A 24,317-nucleotide genomic window follows, 5' to 3' on the forward strand; every position below is an offset into this window, starting at 1 on the left:
GTGTTATTTTAAAATATTATTTAAAAACAAAATTCTTTTGTTATTTTATTTAATTATTTTTTAAATACAACATTTGATCTTGTTATGAAAATGCATGTTCTGTTCAGGTTCCGTAACCTTATGGACATTTCTTGAATTACATTTCTGAGAACTTAGCACATAAAACTACTTCTTTTTAAATTATTTCCCCTATTTTTCATCTAGACACCCCTTATTTTCACCTATAAATCAGTAAATGAAAGATACTTTCTAATCTAAAGAGCAACACATTTTAAAATCATGAAAAAGTGTGTGTGTGTGTGTGTGTGTGTGTGTGTGTGTGTGTGTGGGTGAGAAATAGAGAGAGAGAATCTTGTCTTGTACATTGCAGGACTATAAATTCTTGTTCGGAATTGCAACCTGATACTAAATGTGGCCCGCAATTACTAGAAAGAGTTAGGCCACACATCCCCCATCCGCAGTAGGCCCAAATGTTGTCTGCCGTCATGTTTGCAGTGCCATCACTGTCACACATGGCCCACACTTGGCTGACATGATGCATGGCAGTACCGGCAGCATGCCAGCAGTGCCATCCTGAGGCCACATTCGGCCCAAGACCGGTTGCTATGTGGGTCGGCCACACAACCCCCACCTACAATTGGCCCGAATGTTGTCTGCCATCATGTTTGCAACGCCATCATTGTCACACATGATCCACACTTGGCTGACATGATGCTGTAACGGATAGCTGCACAGTGACGCAGAGGTGGAGTCCGTTCCATTCCGTGTTTTAATTAACGGAAGAAAAAAAAAAAGAGAGAGATGAAGAGAAGGGTGTGGTCTTCGGAAGCAATAAAAAGAACAGGTGACTAAAGGAGGAGGAGATGAGCAGGAGGCGGAAATGAGCGGGACGCAGAACTGAGAGCCAGGTGGGAATGGCGGAACTGATGGTGTCCATTTGCCAGGGACCATGCTAATGCTTTACTGTGGATTATAATCTTGTGGATATTGATTCCGGAGGCTGGCGAACACTTCGGGAATATCCTGCCAAGGTGAATCAACGAGCGAGCGGAGCTTTGAGGGTTCGGAGGCACATCACGGGTTTGAGATCCTTTCTTTAATACTTTTGTGGAGAACCAGTATGCTTAAATTGTTGGATGTTACTGTCTGTAAATAACTCAGAGTGTTAAGCGGAATCTGACTGCCAGTTTCCCATGCTTTCAAGTTCACGAACTCCTGTATGCCTAAATCACCGCCATTGAAGTGCCGCTTTTAAAGTGAACAACTTTTTTGTTTTGGTTAAGAATTATTTTGGGGTTAAATGTGTTTTTTTTCTGCTTTTTGTGTGTGCAAATTTTCTATAGAGGCTTGTTTCCTTATGGGTTCGTCTATTAATCCCATGTATGGGAAGTTTTGGTTTTCATTATTTCAGTTTCTATGACTGAAACGATCTGTATTTTCTTACATTTATTGCATAAATAATAATAATCTTATTTTGTAAGAATTGAGTAGCCTACTGATGTTTTTTTTTGTTCTGAATGATGTCCAAATTATAAATTATAAGTGACGGTTAATTTGAACTGTCTGGCGCCCAAACCCCATAAGTAAGGTACCACGCTACAGAGTGGCGCCCAAACAGGGACTGAACTGTAACATTTAGAAAGTGTAGTTGGGGTACTGAACTTAACAGACTTGGACATTTGCGTTATTGATGGACTTATTATTATTGTGGAATACTGTGTGTGTGTGTGTGTGTGTGTGTATGTGTGTACTTATATTTTCAGTTTTTGAAATGAAATGTATATTGAGACTTCAGGAGTCTGTGTAACTACTTGCTGCTCTGTATTGTTTCTCTTATTCCCTGGCCATGTCTACCCCTACACGTCCTGTTTCCCTTTTGCCCTCATTAGATTGGGAACCGTTTCCACCTGACCTTTCTACACCTATACATATACATGCTTTGCCAACCTTAAGCACCCCAAGGCCTGGTCCTAGTCCACATAACCCATCACAAAGCCCATCTCATTCACAGTCTTTGGACATGGAGATTGCATCATCTGCAACAGCATCCTCAATTGGGGAAAATACAAAGAATCCCCTTGCGGTGCTGTCTACACATGAAGGTGCTTCTGCTGACTCTGTTCAATGTGAACTTCCTTTTGTGCTCCCTACCCCTTTGTCGGCTTACAGATCAGGCCCACGTCCATTTGGATATTCTGCAACAAAGGCAGGATAAAGTGTTAAATGAGTTGGCCAAACAGGTACAATGTAGTAGATTCCATCTGGAATCAAAATTAAACAAATTCACTGAACAAACGGAACAAAGTATTCGCAACCTGCATACCGTAACTTCCAATAAGGACTAGCAAGCCCAGGAAATGGATACTATAATGAAAGCAATTAAAACACTGTTGTCAGAAGAAACAAATAAGATTAAAGTCTCCCTTATGTCTGAGCTGGGATTTATGGTTGAGCAGATGCAAATTGAGTTGCAAGGTGAGTTACAAAGTACACAGAAATTTTTGGAAGGGAAAAATCTTGAAATTGCTAAAAGCTTTGGTGAATGGTCATCAATGTTAAAGATGCTGTCTGCAAAGGTGGATGATGTGAATGGAAAGATGGATGTACTTTCTACAACTCACCAGAGTGAAATGGAGGAAATACACAAAAAATTCAAGCAACTGACTCTTCCAGCCTCACCACTGTTAAAAAAAACCCTTCAGGAGTAGAGCTCCCTATATCCAGTCTTACTTCAATTCCCAAAAGTGATCACATCAAACTAACTTTTCCTACATACAGAAGGCCTGGATATGATCCTGACCCCTTACTTTATTTATCCAAATGTGAGGATTTCCTTGTCTTACATCCTTTATCCGACAATGACATTCTTGCTACCTTCAGAACAGTCTTCCATGGCACTGCTCGAGACTGGTGGGAGATAAAACGTTCCAAAGTTGCATCTTGGGAGGAATTCAAGACTGCTTTTGTGTCGGCCTTTTTGGCTGAAGACTATGAAGACGAGTTAGCTGAACGTGTCCGAACTAAAAACCAAGGCGACAATGAATCCATCCGAGATTTTGCCTATTCATATAGAGCTCTATGCACACGATGGAATCCTAAACTGACTGAATTAGACATTTTAAAGCTCATTCTGAAACACATAAAACCTTACCTCGCCAGTCAGCTCCGTGGAAAAGTTCTCAATGTGGACAATCTTGTACGGCTTGGTTATTAATTTGAGAGAGACCATGACCAACAGCTGGCATATGAACGCAACCTCCAGGGAAGAAAAGTGAACCAAATGCAGAAAGGACTGCATCCGGGTAGTCAACAATGAGAACAACTGCCTCTGTGTTGGCGCTGCAAAGATGCCCATTCCCCTGGATCCTGCCCTCAGTACACATCTACATCCTCTTCTCATTTTCCTTCCCAAAATAAGCAAAAACCTTATCACTCAAAAACCAGTGGACCCTCCAGCAACTCTTCTGCATCAACAGTAACCTCCAAGCAACCTCAGAGAAAAAATACTTTGATTTCTTCACCAACTTCTCCTTTTGATTCAATGGTTATTCCATCACAATTGGTGGTACCCATACAGATTAAGTCGTGGTATGGAAAAGCTATCGTTGACACGATAGCTATACTCTCCTACATGAACATCTCTGGGTTGAACTGAAAGTTCAAATGAAAACCTAAGACTGTGGACCCATGGTCCTTTGTACTTAGCCAATGGGGAAGCAGAGTCCCCTTTGGGTTGGGTTGTTTTGGACATTGAGTTTCATGGAAAGGTCATTAACACCCCTTCAGCAGTGCTTCCAGCCAAAGCCCTTGCATATGGAATTGTCCTTGATTCTAGAGTCTCTTCAGGCCTCTACCATTTTAATGTGATGCCATTTGGACTTAAAAATGCCCCAGGCACATTCCAGAGGCTAATAGAGATGGTCTTAGAAAGTCTATGTGGTCAGTGCTGTCTGGTTTACTTGAATGATATTATCATCTATTCATCATCAGTGTCTCAACATTTCTTGGACCTTCAAAAGATATTTGATGAAGTGCATCGAGCAGGTCTCACTATCAATTTGAAGAAAAGCAAATTCTGCTTGCTGGAAATCAAGTTTTTAAGTAAGGTACCACGCTACAATGCATGCCAGTGCTGGCAGCATACCAGAAGTGCCATTTTGAGGTCACATTTGGCCCAAGACCATCTGTTATGTTAGGTAATAATCTCGATTCCTGAATTGGCTACATCACTCTCCTCTCCTCTCCACCAATAGCTGGTGTGTGGTGGGCGTTCTGGCATACTATGGCTGCCATCGCATAATCCAGGTGGATGCTACACATTGGTGGTGGTTTGAGGAGACTAACCCCCCCCCCCCCCCCAATACAATGTAAAGTGCTTTGTGTGCCTAGAAAAGAGCTACATAAATCTAAGGAATTATTATTATTTTTATTAAGGAATCCAGTCAAATCTTGGAGCATAAAGGGCAAGGCCAAAAACCACTTCTGAATATGTGTGATCTCTGATCTCTCAGACGTCACTGTCTTAAAAACCGTCATGAGTCTGTAATGAATATCCTGACATTGGCTCGGGAATACTTTGTTAAACCTTTGTCAGTCAACACTATTCACCACTGCATCCACAGATGCAAGTTAAGGCTTTACTATTCAAAGCAGAAGCCATACATCAATACAGTCCAGAAGCACCACCTACTTCTCTGGGCTCTGTCTCATTTGACATGGACAGTAGCACAGTGGAATCGTGTATTGTGGTCCAACGAGTCAACATTTCAAATAGTTTTTGTATGAAACAGCCGTCGTGTTCTCCGTGTTCTCCAACTCACAGCAGACAGAGATGAAGTTGGTGTGGAGCAGCAGTTACTGTGAACAGAGCAGTTCTAAAATACTGATGAGTTACGCACACAATCTGAGTGCAACAGAGTCACACAGGTTTACCATCTCAAACAGCAAAGGGCCAAAACAAAATATATTCTTTACAGTGTCAGTTCCTTTGCATTTTTAAGACCTTTGAAATGTGAATTTAATACATATTAATGCTAATTAAGGCCTTATTTTTACATTAAGGAATTTAAGATGTTTTAAGACTTTTTAAGGATCCGCAGACACCCTGGCAGAAAGACAAGGACCCTAAGCACACAAGTCATTCTACCAAAGAATGGTAAATGAATAAAGTTCATGTTTTGGAATGGCTAAGTCAAAGTCCAGACCAAAATCCGATAGAAATGTTGTGGAAGGATCTGAAGCAAGCAGTTTATTTGAGGAAACCAACCAACATCCCAGATTTGATGCTGTTCTGTACTAAAGAATGGGCTAAAATTGTGCATGACTGATCAATACTTACTGGAAATGTTTAGTTGCAGTCGTTGCTGCACAAGGGGGTCATACCAGATACTGAAACCAAAGGTTCACATACTTTTGCAAATCACAGAGATGTAATATTGGATCATCAATAAATAAATGACCAAGTATAATATTTTTGTCTAATTTGTTTAATTGTATTCTCTTTCTCTACTTTTATGAAAATCTGATGGTTTTAGGTCATATTTATGCAGAAATGTAGAAAATTCGAAAGGGTTCACAAACTTTCAAGCACCATTACATGTCTACAAATAGGTTTAATGTATAATAAGATAATCTCATAATGAGAAATATTAGATAACCTTTTTATATGAGATTTTGTTACTTGCTAAGATATCACTTTTTTGCAGTGAGGTGAATTGCCTTTTGTGATAAAACCATGCTTATGGTTATGCAAAAAAGTTTATAAGATCTGCAATTGATATGTAGCAAGTGAATAATGTTTTGCCAAAATTATTTTTCTTTTGGTAGCTAAATTTAAAAAAAAAAAAAAAAAAAAACATTTGTGCATTTGTGTTCCCAATGTCAGATTTTCTGTTAGTATGAATTAGTAAATGTTAGTCTTTGCATGTTTATTTGTTTGTTGGCTGTTTTTTTTTGTTGTTGTTGTTTATTTGAGGGGGCTCTGGTAATGGTGGATCAGTGGGCTACTATGTATTCAGAAGGTTGTCAGTTCAAATCCCAGCACTGAAAATCTTACTTTGTTGTGTCCTTGAGCAAGACCCTTTACCCTTAACTGCAATGTATCCTGTCTCAATTGTAATTCTGTGGGGATAAAAGATTCAGCCAAATGAACAAGTGTGAATGTGTGTGTATATATATATATATATATATATGTATCTACCTGGCCTGAGAGCCATCTAGTAGAGCAGTAACCAAATGTCTCCTGCTGTCTTTGTTGAAGACCAAGGCCTTCCCACTGGCTAAAACCCCACAGCCAAAGCTGACCTCTGCCCCATGCAGAGATGAAAAGCTGTGGTAAGAGGAGAGCCTTGGACTAGAAAACCCCTCTGACAGAAATGCAGGAAAAGTCTGAGTAGCTAGCTCACAAGCTTGCCCACTGAAACCCGAGTCACACCTAACAAAGAACAGTGGAAACAGAAAGTACCACTATTAATAATACTTTTTTATATAAATTAATCCATATACCTCATCTAATAATGTACAGACTGCGTTAAACAAAATAGTTGTCTACAAACAAAAGTCAGTAATTGCTTTAGAACATCACACATATCCACAGTAAGTGTGCATACTTGCATCCACTGCGTGAACATTGTCCTCTCCCTGAGCAAAAGCGCAGACAGGCTGGGCCGATATATACTGCAAAGTATAGAGAAACAGAAGGAGAAGAAAAGTAGTGCACATAAATGTAATTGTATGTGTGCTTAGCATAATATTAAGCATAATTATCCTGACTGCTTACCATAATTTTAAGCTGCATTATCCTGACCATTCATTTAATGAAAATAAGTTTTTTTTTTCTTTATAGCGACAGTGTTATCAGTATAGAATTCTACACAGCCCTGCTAAAAGGGCAGGTTTTTGTGATGTAAAAAATTGAACCAAGATAAATAGTGTCAGATCTTATTCCACCTTTTAATGGGATATAGCAACCAACAAAATTCAAGTGAAAAACAACTAGAAACATTTCATGGAGAAAAAAACCCCACAAATACCAATACCATGTACACAAACTGATACTTTGATAAAATATATTTTGTTTGTAGCTTCTTTGTTTTGTTTTGTTTGATGGCCTTCATGGTGTTCCATGATACATCTAATGTTTTGGAAATTTTTTCGTACCCTTCTCCTGAACAATTCCTTTTGACAATAAGATCTTCTCCTGAACAATTCCTTTTGATAAGATCTGGTTCAGCAGTTAGATGAAAGCAATGAGAATTTAAGAAAACCTTACAGAAACAGCTGATCTTTATTTGGGGTTACTCAGAATCACTATATTGATGACAGGTGTACGATAATTATGATATGCACACTTATGCAACCAGGTTATTGTTTTATGTTATATTGTTTGTCATCTTTTACACCATAATAATGCTTCAGTCAGATGCAAAGGGTGGAATGATAAGTCTGGAGACAGGATCTTCACAGTAGATGAATTTTATTTGCAGAAGCTCTTCAGATGGATAAATATGGGAGTGTAGCCAGAGTTCTGTTTCAGTCTTGTCATGCAGCTTGTCTAACTAAATGGGTGAAAGTCTACCCAATATATAACAACTTAGGTCATTTATGTGATAATGTTCAGAGAGGCTTAGCTCATTGTATGATTAAAGGGTCTTCACATGACAAAGTGTACCACTTATCTATCTCCATACATTCATTCTATTTACTTATGGTGAGAGATTTCAGGTAAGAACACCCTGGTAGAGAATACACTCACAAATAATAAAAAATAAATAATCAGCATAAAGAGAATAAAACAGATTTTAAGTATAATAGAAGGTAAACAAAAATCAAATACTTCCACATTATTATGTTTAGGTTATAAGCTTTTTTCTTTTTTTACCCATGAGACATTCTATTTTCTATTAGCTTGAATTTTGTTGGTTGCTATACTCCATTAAAGGTGGAAACAATCTGATGTGATTTATCTTAGTTTAATTTTTTACATCACAAATACCTGTCATTTTAACAGTTTTATATCCACTGTATGTAGGTATGTAGCTAAAGTCTTAGTAACATTTTTCTTTTATAACAAGATTATTGACATTCAGTAAGAGAATGACTTTCACCATTGTCGATGGCCCACATATTGCCAATTCCAATTCCAGTCTGTATCCAGCGAAACCGAGTGCTCTCTGTGAGGGCAGCATTGGGAAGAGGGATAGAAATCCTTGTCCATCTACACATACAGGCATGCACATACAAATAACATTGTAAAAATTTACATTAAAGTTTTCTTAACCAACATTATCTACTGCATTACATAACAAATAATTAACAACCATAAACATCGGCCTTAATGGACCAGGAAAAATGTTAACAATGTGAAAAAAGTAAGTTAACAGGCTTGTATGTTTAATGTGTTATGTATGTTTAATTTTAACTTTAAACACCTGCATAAGCCCATGCAGGTCTCAGGGTGTGTATACCATATTATGTATGAATATTGCCAAATTCCATAGTAAAAATAAAGACAATTACACAAATAAATATAGAGACGATCAGAGATAGACAATTATCTAGTCTGAAACTGAACAAAGCAAGTGGACCTGATGGAATCTTAAAAGATATGATCAAACACACAGGCAAAAACATTCAGTGTAGGTTATTATTCTGACATCTGGACTCAAGGGCTTATGTGCACTTTTCAAAAGTGACTGGGAGTAGAGCATGCTGCAGCAGCCCTTGAGGTGGCTGACTGCACTCATTGTGAATGCTTCACAATAAAGAAGTTCCGCTCTTCTAAGCCAAAGGGAGACGGGTTTCGAAAACCTCAGGTCTCTGGGCTGGATGCTGTCGAGGCAGCCAGCTGGCTCAGATCCTGGGGGTCCAGTATGGATCCGGAGGAGGAACCAGAGACGAGTGCTGGTCTATCGCTTGCTCTTTCTTCCGGATCCGACTCTCTGGTTCCGGGTTTTGGAGCATGCGAAGCAACTTCACCTTCTGGTATGCAACCCACCCTTTCTGACTACAAGGAGCCAGGTGGGGGAGCCAGTGCATCAAAATTGGAGAGCAGCTCTCAGTCCTATAAAGAGCTGCTCTAAGTGATCACTAGGGCAGTTGGGAAATTAAAACTAAACTGGCCGGGGGAAGAGGCTCATGGCAAGCTGGACGAGCTCTTCCTTCCCAGTGAAATTAAAACTCCCTCACATCATGGGGAACAAACAGTATGGACATTTTACTATGCCAAAGGTGGAGATGGCGCTTGCGAGCTTCCTCTCTCATTCGACGGTAGCAAAATTAGGGGGGCCGGTTTTGCCATCGAAGCCGTGTAAGACCACCTCTGCATTGGTTGGCAAAGCCCGGCAGACCGGGCAGCAGGTCTCGCTTGTGGGTCTCTGCATACAATGGCAGTGTTCCAGGCCTTCCAGGCAGACCCGTTGAAGGAGCTTGACAGTGGGGAGGGAACTGGGCCCGATGGAGTGCTGGAGCTTAGCCGGGCCATGGATTTGTCTCTCCATGTCACCAAACAAATGGCCTGCCACATCGGCTGTTCAATGGGTAGCTTGGTCGCAACTGAGAGGCACCTATGGCTCAACCTGTTGGGCATGGGGCATAAAGATAAAGTTTTCCTTCTGGATGCCCCTTTAACACCTTCTGGCCTGTTTGGCAGCGCAGTTAATGTCATCATAGACAGGTTTCGGGAGGCAAAACAGCAAATGGCTATGTTCAGCGAATTCCTTTCTCATCATTCTGAGTTTGCCCAGGCATCCATGAGTGGAGCTCGGATGAGTAGAAATGTAAGGGAGGCACAGATGGCCCGCCTCCCCCTGCAAAAGCCAGGGAAACCGGGCTGCCACAGTCACAGCCTACTAGTAGGCCTGATTTAAGAACAATAATCAGTGCCAAAAAGACAAAGAAGAAGTGGTCCTGATGGGACACGGAGGGAGGTATCAGGGTATGAGAGGTTGTTAGGGCAGTTTGACCCCAGTATTAATGCCATCCCAAGTTTTCAGTTTTCTCTGGTCAGCGAGCTGTCACCGGGCAACAAAAATCTGATGCTTTCAATCCAATAGAATGTGGATGAGTTAACATCACTAAATGACCATCTGGCAGCGTGGAAACTATTGCCAAATGTATCACCATGGGTTCTGTCCACCACAGAAAAGAATTACCAGGTCCATTTCAGAGATCAACCCCCTGGTTAACCACCCCTGGTTCAGAGGTGTGTTCACCACAGTAGTGAGCACAGAGCAGAGTCCAATGTTAGCACAGGAAGTAAGATCTGTCTTGGACAAAGTGACCATAGAACATGTACCTCTTTCTCTGATGGACAGAGTTTTTAAAGCCATTATTACTTGGTCTGCAATAAAGACGGGAGTATGTGGCCAATTTTAGGTCTTCGGCATCTGAGAAGTACTCTTCGGACATACAGGTTCAAAATGTTGACGCTCAAATTTATTGTTCCACAGATTCAGTTTGAGGATTGGTTTGTGATGATAGATCTAAAAAATGCATATTTCCACAAATATTGCCCAGTCACAGGAAGTTCCTGAGGTTCGGGTTTGGAGGCAATGTGTATCAATATTGAGTTCTTCCTTTCATCTCGCTTTATCCCCTCACACCTTCTCAAAGTACATGGATGCTGCTCTGGCTCCATTGCAACTCCAGGGCATCCCATGTACTAAACTACCTGGACAACTGGTTAATTCTAGTGTGGTCCAGGGAGTTGGCAATTCAACACTGAGATGTTGTTCTTGCCCACAGAAGGAGCTTGGGGCTCAGGTTGAACCTCAAGAAAAGTATGCATTCTCCAGTTTAAAGGATGACTTTTCTAGGGTTTATACGGAATTGGAATATGATGAGGACATGTCTATCCCGAACATGAATAGGGTCAATACTATCAACATTGAGCAGGATAAAGTTAGGTCTGAGCATCCCCTCCAGTCTCTACGAGAGACAGCTAGACAGCTCTTTGATCTTCATGTTGGCTTATCCCTTTTAACAACCAATGCAGTCTTCACAGGTGAAACTGAAGGCTAAATCCAAAAGTAGATGTTCAGAGCTAATCATTGTTTAAACAAGCAATATAACATAGCACACCTGGATAACAAAAAACATCTGTCAGATATGTTCCAATATTTTTGCTACTTTTCAAATTGGGTGGTCTGATACAAATGTACTATGTTCTTTGCCATTTAACACACCTACATACCAGGAAGTAAAAGCTGAAATTCTAAACTGTCTTCTCATATTCATCATTTAATCTCAAACCCGAATGTCTTTAGAACATTTAGAACATTAATCTAAATGTAGAACATTTAGAACATTAAGGGAAAAACTCCCTAAGATGTTAAGAGGAAGAAACCTTGAGAGGAACCAGATTCAGAAGGGAAAAGATCCAGGCCCATGCACATGCATTTACACACCTGCTGTAGTTGTCAGACGAGTAGATTGTGCTGTGGGGAAGATGTGGTCCAGAACATAACTCAGGTAGACACTCCATGTGCAAAAGAGACCAGGTTCGTCCCTGATTGGTTGAGAACTCCAAACTGACGCTGTCATTAAAATACATGAGTATAGACAAAGAAAAGACAATGTGAAACTATGAAAAATTCCAAACCATTTTAACGTTATCTATTTTTTTAATGATTCTGTTATTCCAAAATATAGCAAATAATACCACTCTGAACAATAACATACAATATATCCTAAATATTATTAGTTTATTATAGGGCTGCACAATTAATCGGATATCGATCGCGATTACGATTTTGACTGCCCTCGATTAAATGAATATGATCAACTGTGATATTGCCATTTAAAGTTCGTCCTCTGCTCATAGAAAACTCCGCTGCAGATCAAATCAAGTGCTTCCTAAACTTACAGCCAATCACATGGAGCGGTGCAGGGATGATGTCATTTTGTAATGCCAAAACCTGGAAAAGGTGTTAGAATTTTAGCGCTCAAGCTGCCAGTTTCTCTGCGAGCTCCAGCACTTGCACGAGGGAAAATCATGACGCTAACATATTGCTAAATGGCACGACAGAGGTTGTCGAGGACATTAAACCTCATCACGCCGAACAGGAAAAAACTTTGCAGATAAACTCAGGGCTCTACAGTGCGACCATTTCACTCGCATTTGTGACTGAAAAGTACTTTGTGCGACTGTGAATAAATATTTATTTGCACCAGTGCGAGTGACCTGTTCAGAGTTGTATAATACAATTGGAATAAAAACTACAGGAAGTCCAAAATGCATCTACACCGTGCAAGTACGTAAATACTGCAGAGAAGCCATTATGATGACAAGAGTAACACTGTACATCATCTGCTTCTCTCAACTTTCCAATCTCACAACTGCCATCTTTTATTGATCCCACAAAATGACTGAACTTTCACCTGCTCATGTAGATACAGCGGCGTCAGGTGGAGTAAATTAATAATAATGCTAACGTTACAACGTGGGTTTAACTCAAACTTCTTTATTAAATAATTCCTCACCAATAATAATCAAGATTAGAAACTGTTCAGAAGGAGTATGCTGCTGCTCTCCTTCACGCTCTTCAGTAACTCAAATGCATAGCTATTCACATCATTTAAACTCAGGGTTGCCAGATATCACTAGGAAAGTCAGCTCCAGTTTCCATGTTTTGAGTTAATCTCTGAAAACACAACTTTGTCAGCAGACATGGCAACACTATACTGGGGAACCAATCTTAAAGGAACAACTGATAAACAAACAAATAGAAAACTAATAAAATGTAAAGACAGAAAATGTGCTTTGTTATAAATAAATCATTTAATATATATATATATATATATATATATATATATATATATATATATATATATATATATATTATATATATATATATATATATATATATATATATATATATATATAGATATATATTATATATATATATATATATATATATATATATATATATATATATATATATATATATATTATAATAATTTCATAAAATATAAATAAAATGAGAGATGAAATAATGTTTAATTACTATGGGTTGCATTTAATATCAATTTGACATTAAGCTTAGTAAGCTATCTCCTTAGAAGGCTATTAGCCTTTTTCCTAATATGGATCATGCTTGTTTTAATCTACTTTTAATTAGGACTCTTTATTGGTTAAGATATTTAAAAATAAATATTTTATGCTTGTTTATTTATCAATTAACCAACGGTATTTCTCATTGCTATTATTTTAACTCAATTAACAGTGACCATGAGCAGAGAGCTTACATTTAACTGTTTATGACAGACCTCCTGATTAAAGCTTAAATTAAAAATGTTCCTAAATTCTGTCATAATTGACCAGCTCAAGTTTTCTCATGCCTACTTGTGTGTTATATTATGGCACATTAATGTTACCATCTCTAAAAAAAATAATAATAATAAAATAAAATAAACAACTCAACTTCAACTGTGCTCCTAAATTTTTGTAATTAGGAGCACAAGTGCTCCTAAAAGAAACTGTCTTGCATCTCTCCTCCTGTAAACACTGTTATTGCCTTTTCTACATAGGCCTGAATTGTTTTCATTAGTTGCATATTGTTAGATTTGATCGCATATTTTCATTTTGCGTTTCAGTTGACAGCATTTTTATTTTTACTTATCCTATATTTTGGGTACAATTTTATTTATATTTTGCTTCTACGAGATGATGAACTTTAAGGATCAGTCTAATTTGATGCAAAGATTTGTAAATTAGCAGGAATGTAGCAAAACATGGAGGTAAAAGCAGTGGTCTGTTAATTTAAATGTGAAAGTGCAATAAAAATATGTTGTCCCTAAAATCAAGGGATAATCGTGATAAATATTGGAGATCTCAATATTGATCAAAATAATCGGGATTATCATTTTGGCAATAATCGTGCAGCCCTAGTTTATTATATTTCCTGTTTCACAAAAACCTAATTCACTGCATCAAAGAATACACTGTGTTTGAATACAGATCTAGAAAAACAGGATTCCTGCTTTAATTTGGTTTGGTTTTATTTTTCTATGCATTAATTCATTTAGTAGGTTTTCTATCAAAGATATAATGGAATATGTCAAATAACAACATCCCAGCAGCTTTGATCAGGCAACCTTTGTGCATGGTGGTTAGAGAAAGCACCTGTTAGTTGGCTGGTGGGAGCCACATCCAAGATTAATAGAAAACTGGGCCATATGTGTGTAGGCTCCAGGCATCACTGGCAGAAGCTGCATGTAATCCAGTGCCCAGACATGACGATTGGCTCCCGCATGAAACCTCTGCTCCAGACAGAACTGAGTCACAGGAGTCTGAAGCTCTGTAGGCAAAGCCACCGACACCACAGTAGGAGTCTAATAGAGACAGAGAAAGAGAGCATTGGCTGTGGGAGAAAGAAACAAAATTTTGAAAAAGTCAAGGAACCAGAAATACAACAAAAGCATAACAGGGACAGAAAGAGAATGAGAAACATCAAATTCAAATTCAAATTTTATTTGTCACACACACACACACACACACACACACACACACACACACACACACAACCATACATAGCAAGAGATCTAAGACCATTCTCCATACAGAATCTCTCCAGATCCTTCAAATGCTGGTGGACTCTCCTCTTCAGTTCACTACACAGGTTTTCTTTGGGTTTCAGGTCAGGGGACTGGGCCGGCCATGGCAGGACCTTGATTTTGTGGTCAGTAAACCATTTGTGTTGATTTTGATGTATGTTTTGGATCATTGTGCTGCTAGAAGATCCAACAATGGCCCATTTTTTTTTTCCAAAATATTTTTATTGAGAAATAAAACAAACCTCCTGTCACATAGCAACAATACCATTCTCATTTTTTTATACTTACATATACACACACACATACACAGTGTAAAAAAAGAAAAGAAAATTAAATAGTATAATCAACTAAACAGAGTTTGAGGCAAAGACATACATTCCAAGTATTCGTTGAACACAGATAAAAGCAATGGTGCTAATTTTCCAATAAACCTTTTAAAAAATTCAATTGGAAACCCATCTGGGCCAGGAGCTTTGTTAGATTGCATAGTTTTAACTGAATTTAGAATTTGTGGGGAGTCCAGTTGCATGGCAGTATTCGAATCAATAACAGGGTTACAAAGGTTTTGAAGAAATACATTCACTTTAGTATTGTCTGCAGGAAATTCGGATTTATAAATTGAAGAGTAAAACGATTTAAGTGTAGCATTAATTTCCATGGGATCTGTAGTGACAATATTATAAGTGTTTTTAATACTAGGTATGGGACGGGAAGTGGCCTGTCGCTGTAGCTGATGTGCCGGTAAACGACTCGGCTTGTCGCCATGTTCATAGTAAGAACCACGAGTACGTAACAACGAGCGTTCCGGCTCTTTAGTCGAAATAAGATTAAATTCTGCCTGTAAGTCGAGATGCTGTTTAAGAAGTTCTGGAGAATGGATCAATGCATATCTTTGATCGAGGTTAATGATCGCAGATGTGAGTTCATTAAGCCTAGCAGTGCACCTTTTATTAGAGAGAGCAGAGTAAGAAATAATCTGCCCTCTGATATAGGATTTAAGTGTCTCCCATAACAATGAATAAGAGATGGAGTCATTCTGATTGAAGAAAAGAAAGTCATCAATAGAAGTTGAAATGAACTCACTGAAATTAAATTCACTGTCTGCCAAAAGAAGAGAGTTAAATCTCCAAGGTGGTGGGCTACGGTTTTAAATAGAAAGTTGAATATCTAATTGTAGAGTTGCATGGTCAGAAATTACAATACCCAAATAGTCAGAAGAAACTACACAACAATTAAGAGTACTGTCTATAAAAAAATAATCAATCCTCAAATAGGAATGATGCACCTGGGAAAAGAAAGAAAACTTTTTAAGAGAGGGGTTACGGGATCTCCGAGAATTAAAAGAATTTGAAATAGAAATAACCTAGCCTTGCCAAAATGCATTTAAGTAAACTTGTAACTTGAGCCAAAGTTTAAATGCACTGCAGACTACAAACATGGCCAACGACGACTACAACTCCCAAACATGCACACAGACAGTTCGCCTTCTCCAGAATACTAAATACTAATAGACACACCTGTCCCCAATCACACTCACACCACCCTTTATAAGAGACTGTTCACACATTTTCAAAGTAAACGCTCAGTTGCCCTTGTCTCTGTCCTTAGGAAGCCTTTCTACTGTTTTTCTATTACTAGTTTTGATTATGCTTTGCCCTTACCTGCTGTAGTCTGTTTGTCTGACCGTTTGACCTTTGTCTGTTCTCATTTTTGAGTTTTGCTTTGCCCTTTGGACTGTTATATCTCATTAAAGCTGCAATACCTGCATATGCTTCTGTCTCAGCCTCCATTACATGACTTTCAGGCCTAAATGGTTAGCAAATGGTATAGCAAAAAAAACCTGTTTTTTTCTTCCTACTCTTACTAAAAATATATTTTATTTCATAGAATGAGTGTTCAATATTTGTTATATTAAATTCATCAATCAACAATTTGAATTAGGCTAGGTTATTGACTCATATGCTGTTTTTCAATACTGACTGGTTGTCGCTATTTCTGAAGGTGTGTTACTGTGATTGGGAGTCGATTTCAAAAAGAATCAATTCTTCGATTCTGAGTCATTGTGAATCTAGAATCAACTCCAAAATATAGATTTAACTCCGATCAGGGGAGAGACTAGTTCAGATTGTTCATAAGTTCTATGTAAATAAAGTATCACAAAAAAGAAAAAGAAAAAATATTTAACTTATACATTTGTAACTTATCAGTCTGATACAAATTCTTTTAAGTCAAAGCCCACACTGGTAATTGTTTTTTTTTTGTTTGTTTGTTTTTTTTAACTAGATAAATATGTAAGTTTGAAGACGTTTCATCCTGTTGCGTAGTTCAAATTGGTTGTGCTCACCCCTTCAGCTTGCTAATTTAAATTAGTATTATCCATTTTAATATATGTGTCTGAGGTTCTTTGGGAGGATGGCAAAAACATCCAGTAGCACTTGCTCTGTAAAGCTGAGACTGCCATCTAGTGGTAGCTGCTTTTCTTAGGCACAGATGTGTTTAGATTGGGAGATATTGGTGTGTGGATTGTGCAAGGCAAACTGCGGAAAGAAAGTCTCAAAATCTAAATGAACCGACCAGGATCGACTCAGAAAAGATGTCAATGAATGCATGTGATCCAGAAATGCACATCTTATTTGTCGCACAAATTATGATACATTAATACAAAACAGAACATTTGTATTCACGAATGTGTCTCTATTTGTACAAATCACTGCACATTCTGTTGCAGATACTGTGGCCTCCACGTATGTCATATCACACTCAGCAGCCCATCCGGAAACTTACCCACATGATTTTGTAGAAACACCACAAGCAACAGCATTAGCAAAAATATTTACTCTGGATGACCTTATAGAAAAACAATGGCAACAACATTCACGCTCATCCCAAAGCAACAGAAAATGGAGAGGAAATGCCTGCGCAGAGCAGCAGGAAAAGCAGGGATGCAGGAAGCACAGAAGACACTGGAAAGCTGGACAGGACAAGAGAAGAAGCCACAGCAGTGAAGAGATCCTTGGACTTCACCTGCACAGCATTCAAATGTGGATGATGAATAGAGAAAAGCTGCAGAAGGAAACTAATTGGGTAACTAATCAAATTAGGAAAGAATGGACTGAAATAAAAATGTTATTAGGAACAACCTCTTTGTTTACTACTACTGAAGGTAATAAGTTTTTGTTTATAGAGGAGTATAACATGAAGATTTATGGTACAAACAGCTTAGACAGGACGTAGAGTGTCTCAGCTGGTAACCGATGTGCATGACTACAACTGAGTTTAAGAAACTAATCACAAAATGAAGAAGTCATTTTGGATACACCTGCTTATGTGTATTCACATCAATGGATGCTTAAGTCAGACATCATATGTACAAGTTTCGTGTCTTAACACAATAGGATGTTCAGTATATGTACACGTATGTTTTAGACAAAGCCTCTCTGAACCTTGAGTGAAGATCATTTGCTGGGGGGGAAAGCCTGCTTGGCACTTATAGGGTTAAGGGCCAAGTAGATCTAGTTGTTGTTAAATAGGGGATTAATCTCTGTTTAACTTTGAATGATTTATTTTACCGCAACAACTTTTTATTCTTTAATAAAACAAATCCATGAGAAAGGAGATTCAAGAATCGATGAAATCATTGTTTACAGCGTGGTTTAATGGATTTAGAAAAATAGACAAGGTTTATTATTTACTTCTTCAAACAACCAGCTGAATTACCTACAAGAACCTTTGACCCCACTTTTCAAGATGCCAGAGCCCTAGTGTTGAGGATTTATTAGCCTGGAATAAGGTAAGAACTTATTATTTATACCTGATTGTCTAGTATATCTTATCTTGGCACTTAATCCATTTGGGTTAAGAAAAAGATTACAATTCATTTCATTCTGAATTTCACAGACACAAATTGTAAGGCATTTGTTTGTGGATAGTAAGATGCATTTGCAATATTTATCAAGTTCATGGATAATTGTGCTCGCATTTGTTAATAAATTTGACACTAATGTCATCCCATACTCCACCACACATGGATTGTGAATAATGAAAAAATACTTTTCATAATTATTGAGAATCAATAATGCCTCCTTACATTTGATTGATGTGTGGTGGCCATATTGTTTACAAATGTCAATACATTTTTGATAATAATTGAGTTTCACACTCTCCTGAATAATTTGATACCAAGGCTGTGAAAATAGGCCAAAAATCCAATTACTAATTGGCAAAAATAGATTAGCATTTTATGCAAATTAGCTGGAATATGATCAGATTCATTTGTCCAGTGAAAAGGGGAGAGGTTTATGTTCATATTAAGATGAACATATATTTTTCTCCAAGAAACACATATAAGGGACACAGCAATATTTAGTGTAAATGCCCCATGAATGTCTCAAGTATATCAGTCAAACACAAGGAAGCATAATTGGGAGGAAGAAATGGATTTGGACATTTATGAAAATATGTGGAATGAATGTTTTAGAAACATACATACATGTTCTGTAAATGCTAGACATAATCTTAATGTGGTGTTTACTTAATAAACACACTGAAAAGATATCTATCTTTACTGGTGTGTAGCCTCTTTATTTTATTTTTCATTTTTTAGCATCTGTCTACATGCACTTCAGTTCTCTAATCTGCCTCAATCTTCATTTTTACATTCTTAGGTACCCTCCTCTTGTATATTATACACTATTGCCACCTACAGGTAATAACAGGAACAACAACCAATCGCCATATCTTTCATTTAGAAAAGCATTAACTGTGGTTTAAACAATAAAAGTGGTAACCATAAAGATGTGCAGCATAAATAGTTTGTTATTTTTAAACAGGGAAATTAAAAAAATAACATGCATTTGTTTTATTCATTTCAAATGCCACTGGGCATAGGTATCTACAAATGAAGTCTATCAGGTTTCATGGTGCGTGATAATTTCCTTAGTACAGGAGAGTAGTATGTTTCTACAGAATGACGATTGTCAAGTAGGATGGAATATGAAGAGGTCTGGGTGCTTAATGGTATTTGTTATTGAACCTCTTCTCTATTTTGATCATTCGGTGTCTAGTTTATTTCCTGCGTCTTAAGCAGACTTCTGCGATTTCTCCTGAAGACCTTGGACTCACTTCTTCGAGGACAACAGCTTTCTTGTCCCAGTAATTTGAATCTCCAAATCTCACAATGTCATCTTTTGATAACGGTTTCAGCCTTTAGGTTTGTTTGTCATAGTTTACCTTCTGTCTCTGTGACAAGTTGAAATGTGTTAAGTTAAATAGTCAAATGTTTATAGAAGAGGGTTAAAAGAGTATTTATTTTTCACTGTTGTTCCATTTTAATGTATTAATACATTGAATCAAGTGAGTATAACGCTGATCAGTCATCTATTAGGATGGTCTGAATCCTGCACTCTGGGATCGATTGCTTTAGTCTCCGCCCACATACCTGGAGGAAAAGCGGGGTTTTTTTCCATTCGAGTAAAGCTCTCATTGAAGTAATACCGACCATCATGTTTGTGACTTATTTCTCCTCTATATAGTTATGTTGTGCATGTTTTACTCAACTGTTTTATCTGTGTTAACTTGCTGACATTTTGAGACGTGCTTGTATTTTGTTTCTGATGGTTTTTGAGTAGATGTGAGTAAGCTTTGTCGTGTGTGTGTGTGCACGCACGTGCACATGCAGGTCCTCGCCTGGTACGGAAAACCAGAAAAGCGCTAGCTTGTGTTTAACCATAATTTGAACATGTGGACATGAAAGGCATATTTTTATGTATACTTTTATTTAAATAATGTTTAATGCACTTTAGGTTTACTGTTTTGTACAACTGTTTGTTTGTGTATATTGTTATATTTTTGACAATTGATTCGAGTAAAGCTCTCATGGAAGTAACACCGACCGTCATGCTTGTGACTTATTTCTCCTCTATATAGACAGGGGGACAACATCTCTTTTGTGGAGCTTTCTGTTTCTTTTTCACTGTTGTGCTTTTCATTGTCTCTTGTTTTGTGTCACTTTTGTAAGGAAGTGTTCTTCTTATTTTACAACCCATTAAGAGTTCTGCAGGAGATGCACCATGAACTCGGAAGAGCTACATATGGATCTGATTTGACCTCTGATGCCTTCCTGTGCCACTGTTTCACAATACACACTCCTTTTCTGCCTTCCCGTTGGACTCAGGAATTGGGGGGGAATTGAAGTCATGTGCTTTAAATCATAGTGTGTCCTGAAACTCTCTTGAATTGTAAGCCATTGTCATTCATTACAAAATGCAGAATGCCATGCCTGGCAAAGATGGATTTCATGTGCTGTATCACACATGTGCTTCATGAATTGGACAACACGGCTATTTCTGGGTATCTAGAAAAGTAATCCACCAGCAACAGGTAGTCTTTCCTATTGACATGAAATAGATCACTTCCCACATTCTGCCATGGATACTTAGGCAAGTCTGTTGTGATCATGGGCTCTCTTGCCTTCCTGTTTTGATGCTTCAGACAAATTTCACATGTATTGACCATTTTCTCAATAGCACCATTGATTCTGGGCCTGTAGCCTGAATCCCTGGATCATCTTTTAAATTTTTTCATTCCAAGATGTCTCAGCACTTGTGGGATTACTATTGGAATTATTGTTGTTTTGTCTCAGAAGAAGACAATTTGGTTATCCAAAGCACTTTACACTGTGTCTCATTCACCCATTCACACACCCACTCACACACTAACGGTAGCAGAGCTGCCATGCAAGGCGCTAACTTGCCATCGGGAGCAACTTGGGGTTCAGTGTCTTGCCCAAGGACACTTCGGTATGTGGAGTCATGTGGGCCGGGATTCAAACCGCCAACCCTATGATTAGTGGACAACCTGCTCTACCATTTGAGCCACAGCCACCCTATTTGCCACACTTAGCTCGGCCCTAACATTGTAGAATTGTGGACAAAAACCTTTAACCCATTCATTGTTCAGATTTGCAATTACATTGTGTAGAATTGGATATTTTGCTGTCCCACTGGAAGCGTTTCCACAAAAAGATTCACATGCGTGTCCACATCAATTTCTGTGGAACTCATTTCATGTGATTGACATGTTGATGGTGCAAGAGATAGTGTGTCAGCTAGGACAATGTACTTCCCTGAAGTGTACACTAACTCAAAGTCATATCATTGCAGTCTCATCATAAGATAATGAATGCATGGAGACATCTCATTCAGATTTTTTCAAATGATTGCAATTAAGGGCTTGTGGTCCGTTTCCACAATGAATAATGGTAAGCCATGTACGCAGCCATGAAATGTCTCAAATCCAAAAACCTGTCCCAGGTATGCTTTCTCAATCTGAGCATATCTGCATTCAGATTGCATCATGGTTCTGGAGGCATAGACTACCAGTTTCCAGCCTTGAGCACCTGTTTGGAGTAAAACTGTGCCTAATCCATCTTTTGACACATCCTTGGAGATTTTGTTGTTCTTGGAAGCATCAAAGTGGTTAACTGTTCTATTGTTTAAGTTGATGAGCAGTTTCTGTTCTTGCTCATGTTTAACTGTCCATTTGAACTTGTCTTTGTGATTCAACTGTTCCCTGAGGCTTAATGTTTTTGCAGAGAGATTTGGAAGAATTTACCAATGAAAGCCACCATTCCCATTATCCTCAGCACACCTTTCTTGTCCACTGGACTTTGTATGTCCAGGATGGTCTGTATTTTACTTTTCTCAGGCTCAATACAATGTCTAGACAACTTTTCACATAGAAAGGTAATTTCAGTGACACCAATCTAACATTTTGCTCTGTTTAGTTTGAGTCCATACTTCTGCATTCTTTGGAACAGCTTGAAAAGTCTCTCATTATGCTCCTGCAATGATGATCCCCACACTACTATGTCATCAATATATGCACAAACTCTATCAAGTCTTTCTATAACATGCTCCATGGCATAATGGAAAATTTCAGAGAATGAAATTATGCCAAAGGGGAGCCATATAAATGAATATTGCCTTAATGGCATGTTGAATGTACAGTAAGTAAGTAAATGGAAGAGCTCCCAGTCCTTTGAAAACATTACCAAATGTGTGTGCAATGTCATTTGCAGTTTCCTGCTGTGCCATTGCTACGTCACGACTATTGATGCAATGCACTTACTTAACCAATTCTAACTCCACACAGGCTTTGCCACCAAGGAGCGAGTGATGATCATCTGGGACTACAACTAAGAGAATGTGATGAGTTTTGTTCTTGACAAATACTCTAAGTCTGCATAAAACTTGTGTCTCTGTGTCACATTGTTCCACTGTAAGCTTTAAGTGATACTGGACTTTTCCAAATATGGGGCTTGATTTTCACTTAATTTATGTCACATATGTTTATGAGATTGGCCTTAGCTCCTGTATCAAGGTTCAGTTGCACAATGATTCCACTGACTTCAATGACACAATCCATTTATCCTGGGACACATTGCTCACATTAGAGTCATTTAATTTTTTTTGTCTCATATCTTCACTGAACACTTTATGTATCACCATTATCATGCCTACAAAGAAAGTCTCTGAAAATTCTGTCTCTTCCACAGCATGCACATTTATTGGTGACTGTGACTTATTCTTTGAAAAACACTATTTGGTTAAATGTTCCATGCCTTTGCATTTTGCACATTCCTTCCCATATGCCAGACATTGTTTTGGTTGATGCTTTGAAGCACATCTTGTACAACTGAATGCACCTGTGCCTGCCTTTGGCATATCTTCTGATTTTGTTCTAAGTGACTTTGTTCACTTTCTGAGTGACTACATATAAAGGTGCAATATTTATTGTTTGATTTAGAAAAACTGACAAATAAGGCCAGAGACAATTAGTTTTCTCATTATTATTGGAATCAGTTGCCATCTCCCACTCCATCATGGATGATGATAATAATAATAATAATAATAATAATAATAATAATATTATTATTATTATTATTATTATTATTATTGTAATTAGTGGTGCTTGAAAAGCACTACTATTGTTCTTGTGCAAACTTATTAAAATTATAACTAGACCGGTACATTTCCTGAAGAAAATGTGAGTGGTGCTTGCCGTGGTGAAACCCAAATGGGGCGCCAATACTTTCGAGAGCTGGACCGATAGGGCGCCAGCACTGTTAGAGCTGGCCGTGTAGTGTGCCAATACTTTTTAGAGCGGAATGTCAAGGGTGCCAGTACTTTTGAGAGCTAGTCGTGCGGGGTGTGAATACTTCTGAGAGATGAACAGATTGTATGCCAATACATTTTAGAGCGTAATGTGTACGGAGGCAAAACTTTTAGAGCGTTCTGTTTAGAGGGCCAATACTTTCGAAACTCAGTGCAAGTCTATGGGAAATTTTCCGAATTTAAGCTTCCGTAGCAAGAATTCCGGCATTCTGATCGCTTAAAAAAAGTCATAGCACACCTCTCCTCAATAAGCCGATCGATCTGACACCTCAGCCGTCAATCTCTGACAAACGGTGCAGGACTAGTTATGTGCCGAAAAAAAAGTGGAAGAAGAAGAATAATAACTAGACCGGTCCATTTCCTGAAGAAAATGTGAGTGGTGCTTGCGGTGGCAAAACAGGGACGGGCGCCAATACTTTTGAGAGCCAACAGCGTAAGGCGCTAATACTTTCGAGAGCCGGAAAGATAGGGCGCCAGCATTGTTAGAGCCGGCCGTGTAGTGCGCCAATACTTTTTAGAGCCGACCATGCGGGGTGCCAATACTTTTGAGTGCTGGCCGGATAGGGTGCCAATACTTCTGAGAGCCGAACA

At 38.4% G+C, this 24,317-nt stretch overlaps 1 protein-coding gene across 1 annotated transcript in view; it reads right to left on the reverse strand.

The window, feature by feature from the left end:
• reln (reelin) overlaps nt 1-24,317 on the reverse strand; it is a 633,795-nt gene that overhangs the window by 351,543 nt on the left and 257,935 nt on the right. Inside the window, exons 14-18 of the mRNA XM_053623241.1 lie at nt 14,123-14,331; nt 11,406-11,534; nt 8,106-8,215; nt 6,609-6,675; nt 6,200-6,433 (exon numbers count right to left, since the gene is read on the reverse strand). Of these exons, the coding sequence (XP_053479216.1) occupies nt 6,200-6,433; nt 6,609-6,675; nt 8,106-8,215; nt 11,406-11,534; nt 14,123-14,331 (749 nt within the window). The remainder of the gene's footprint in view (nt 1-6,199; nt 6,434-6,608; nt 6,676-8,105; nt 8,216-11,405; nt 11,535-14,122; nt 14,332-24,317) is intronic.

This window comes from Ictalurus furcatus, chromosome 4 (genome assembly GCF_023375685.1).
Source record: "Ictalurus furcatus strain D&B chromosome 4, Billie_1.0, whole genome shotgun sequence".
NCBI classification, from domain to species: Eukaryota; Metazoa; Chordata; class Actinopteri; order Siluriformes; family Ictaluridae; genus Ictalurus; species Ictalurus furcatus.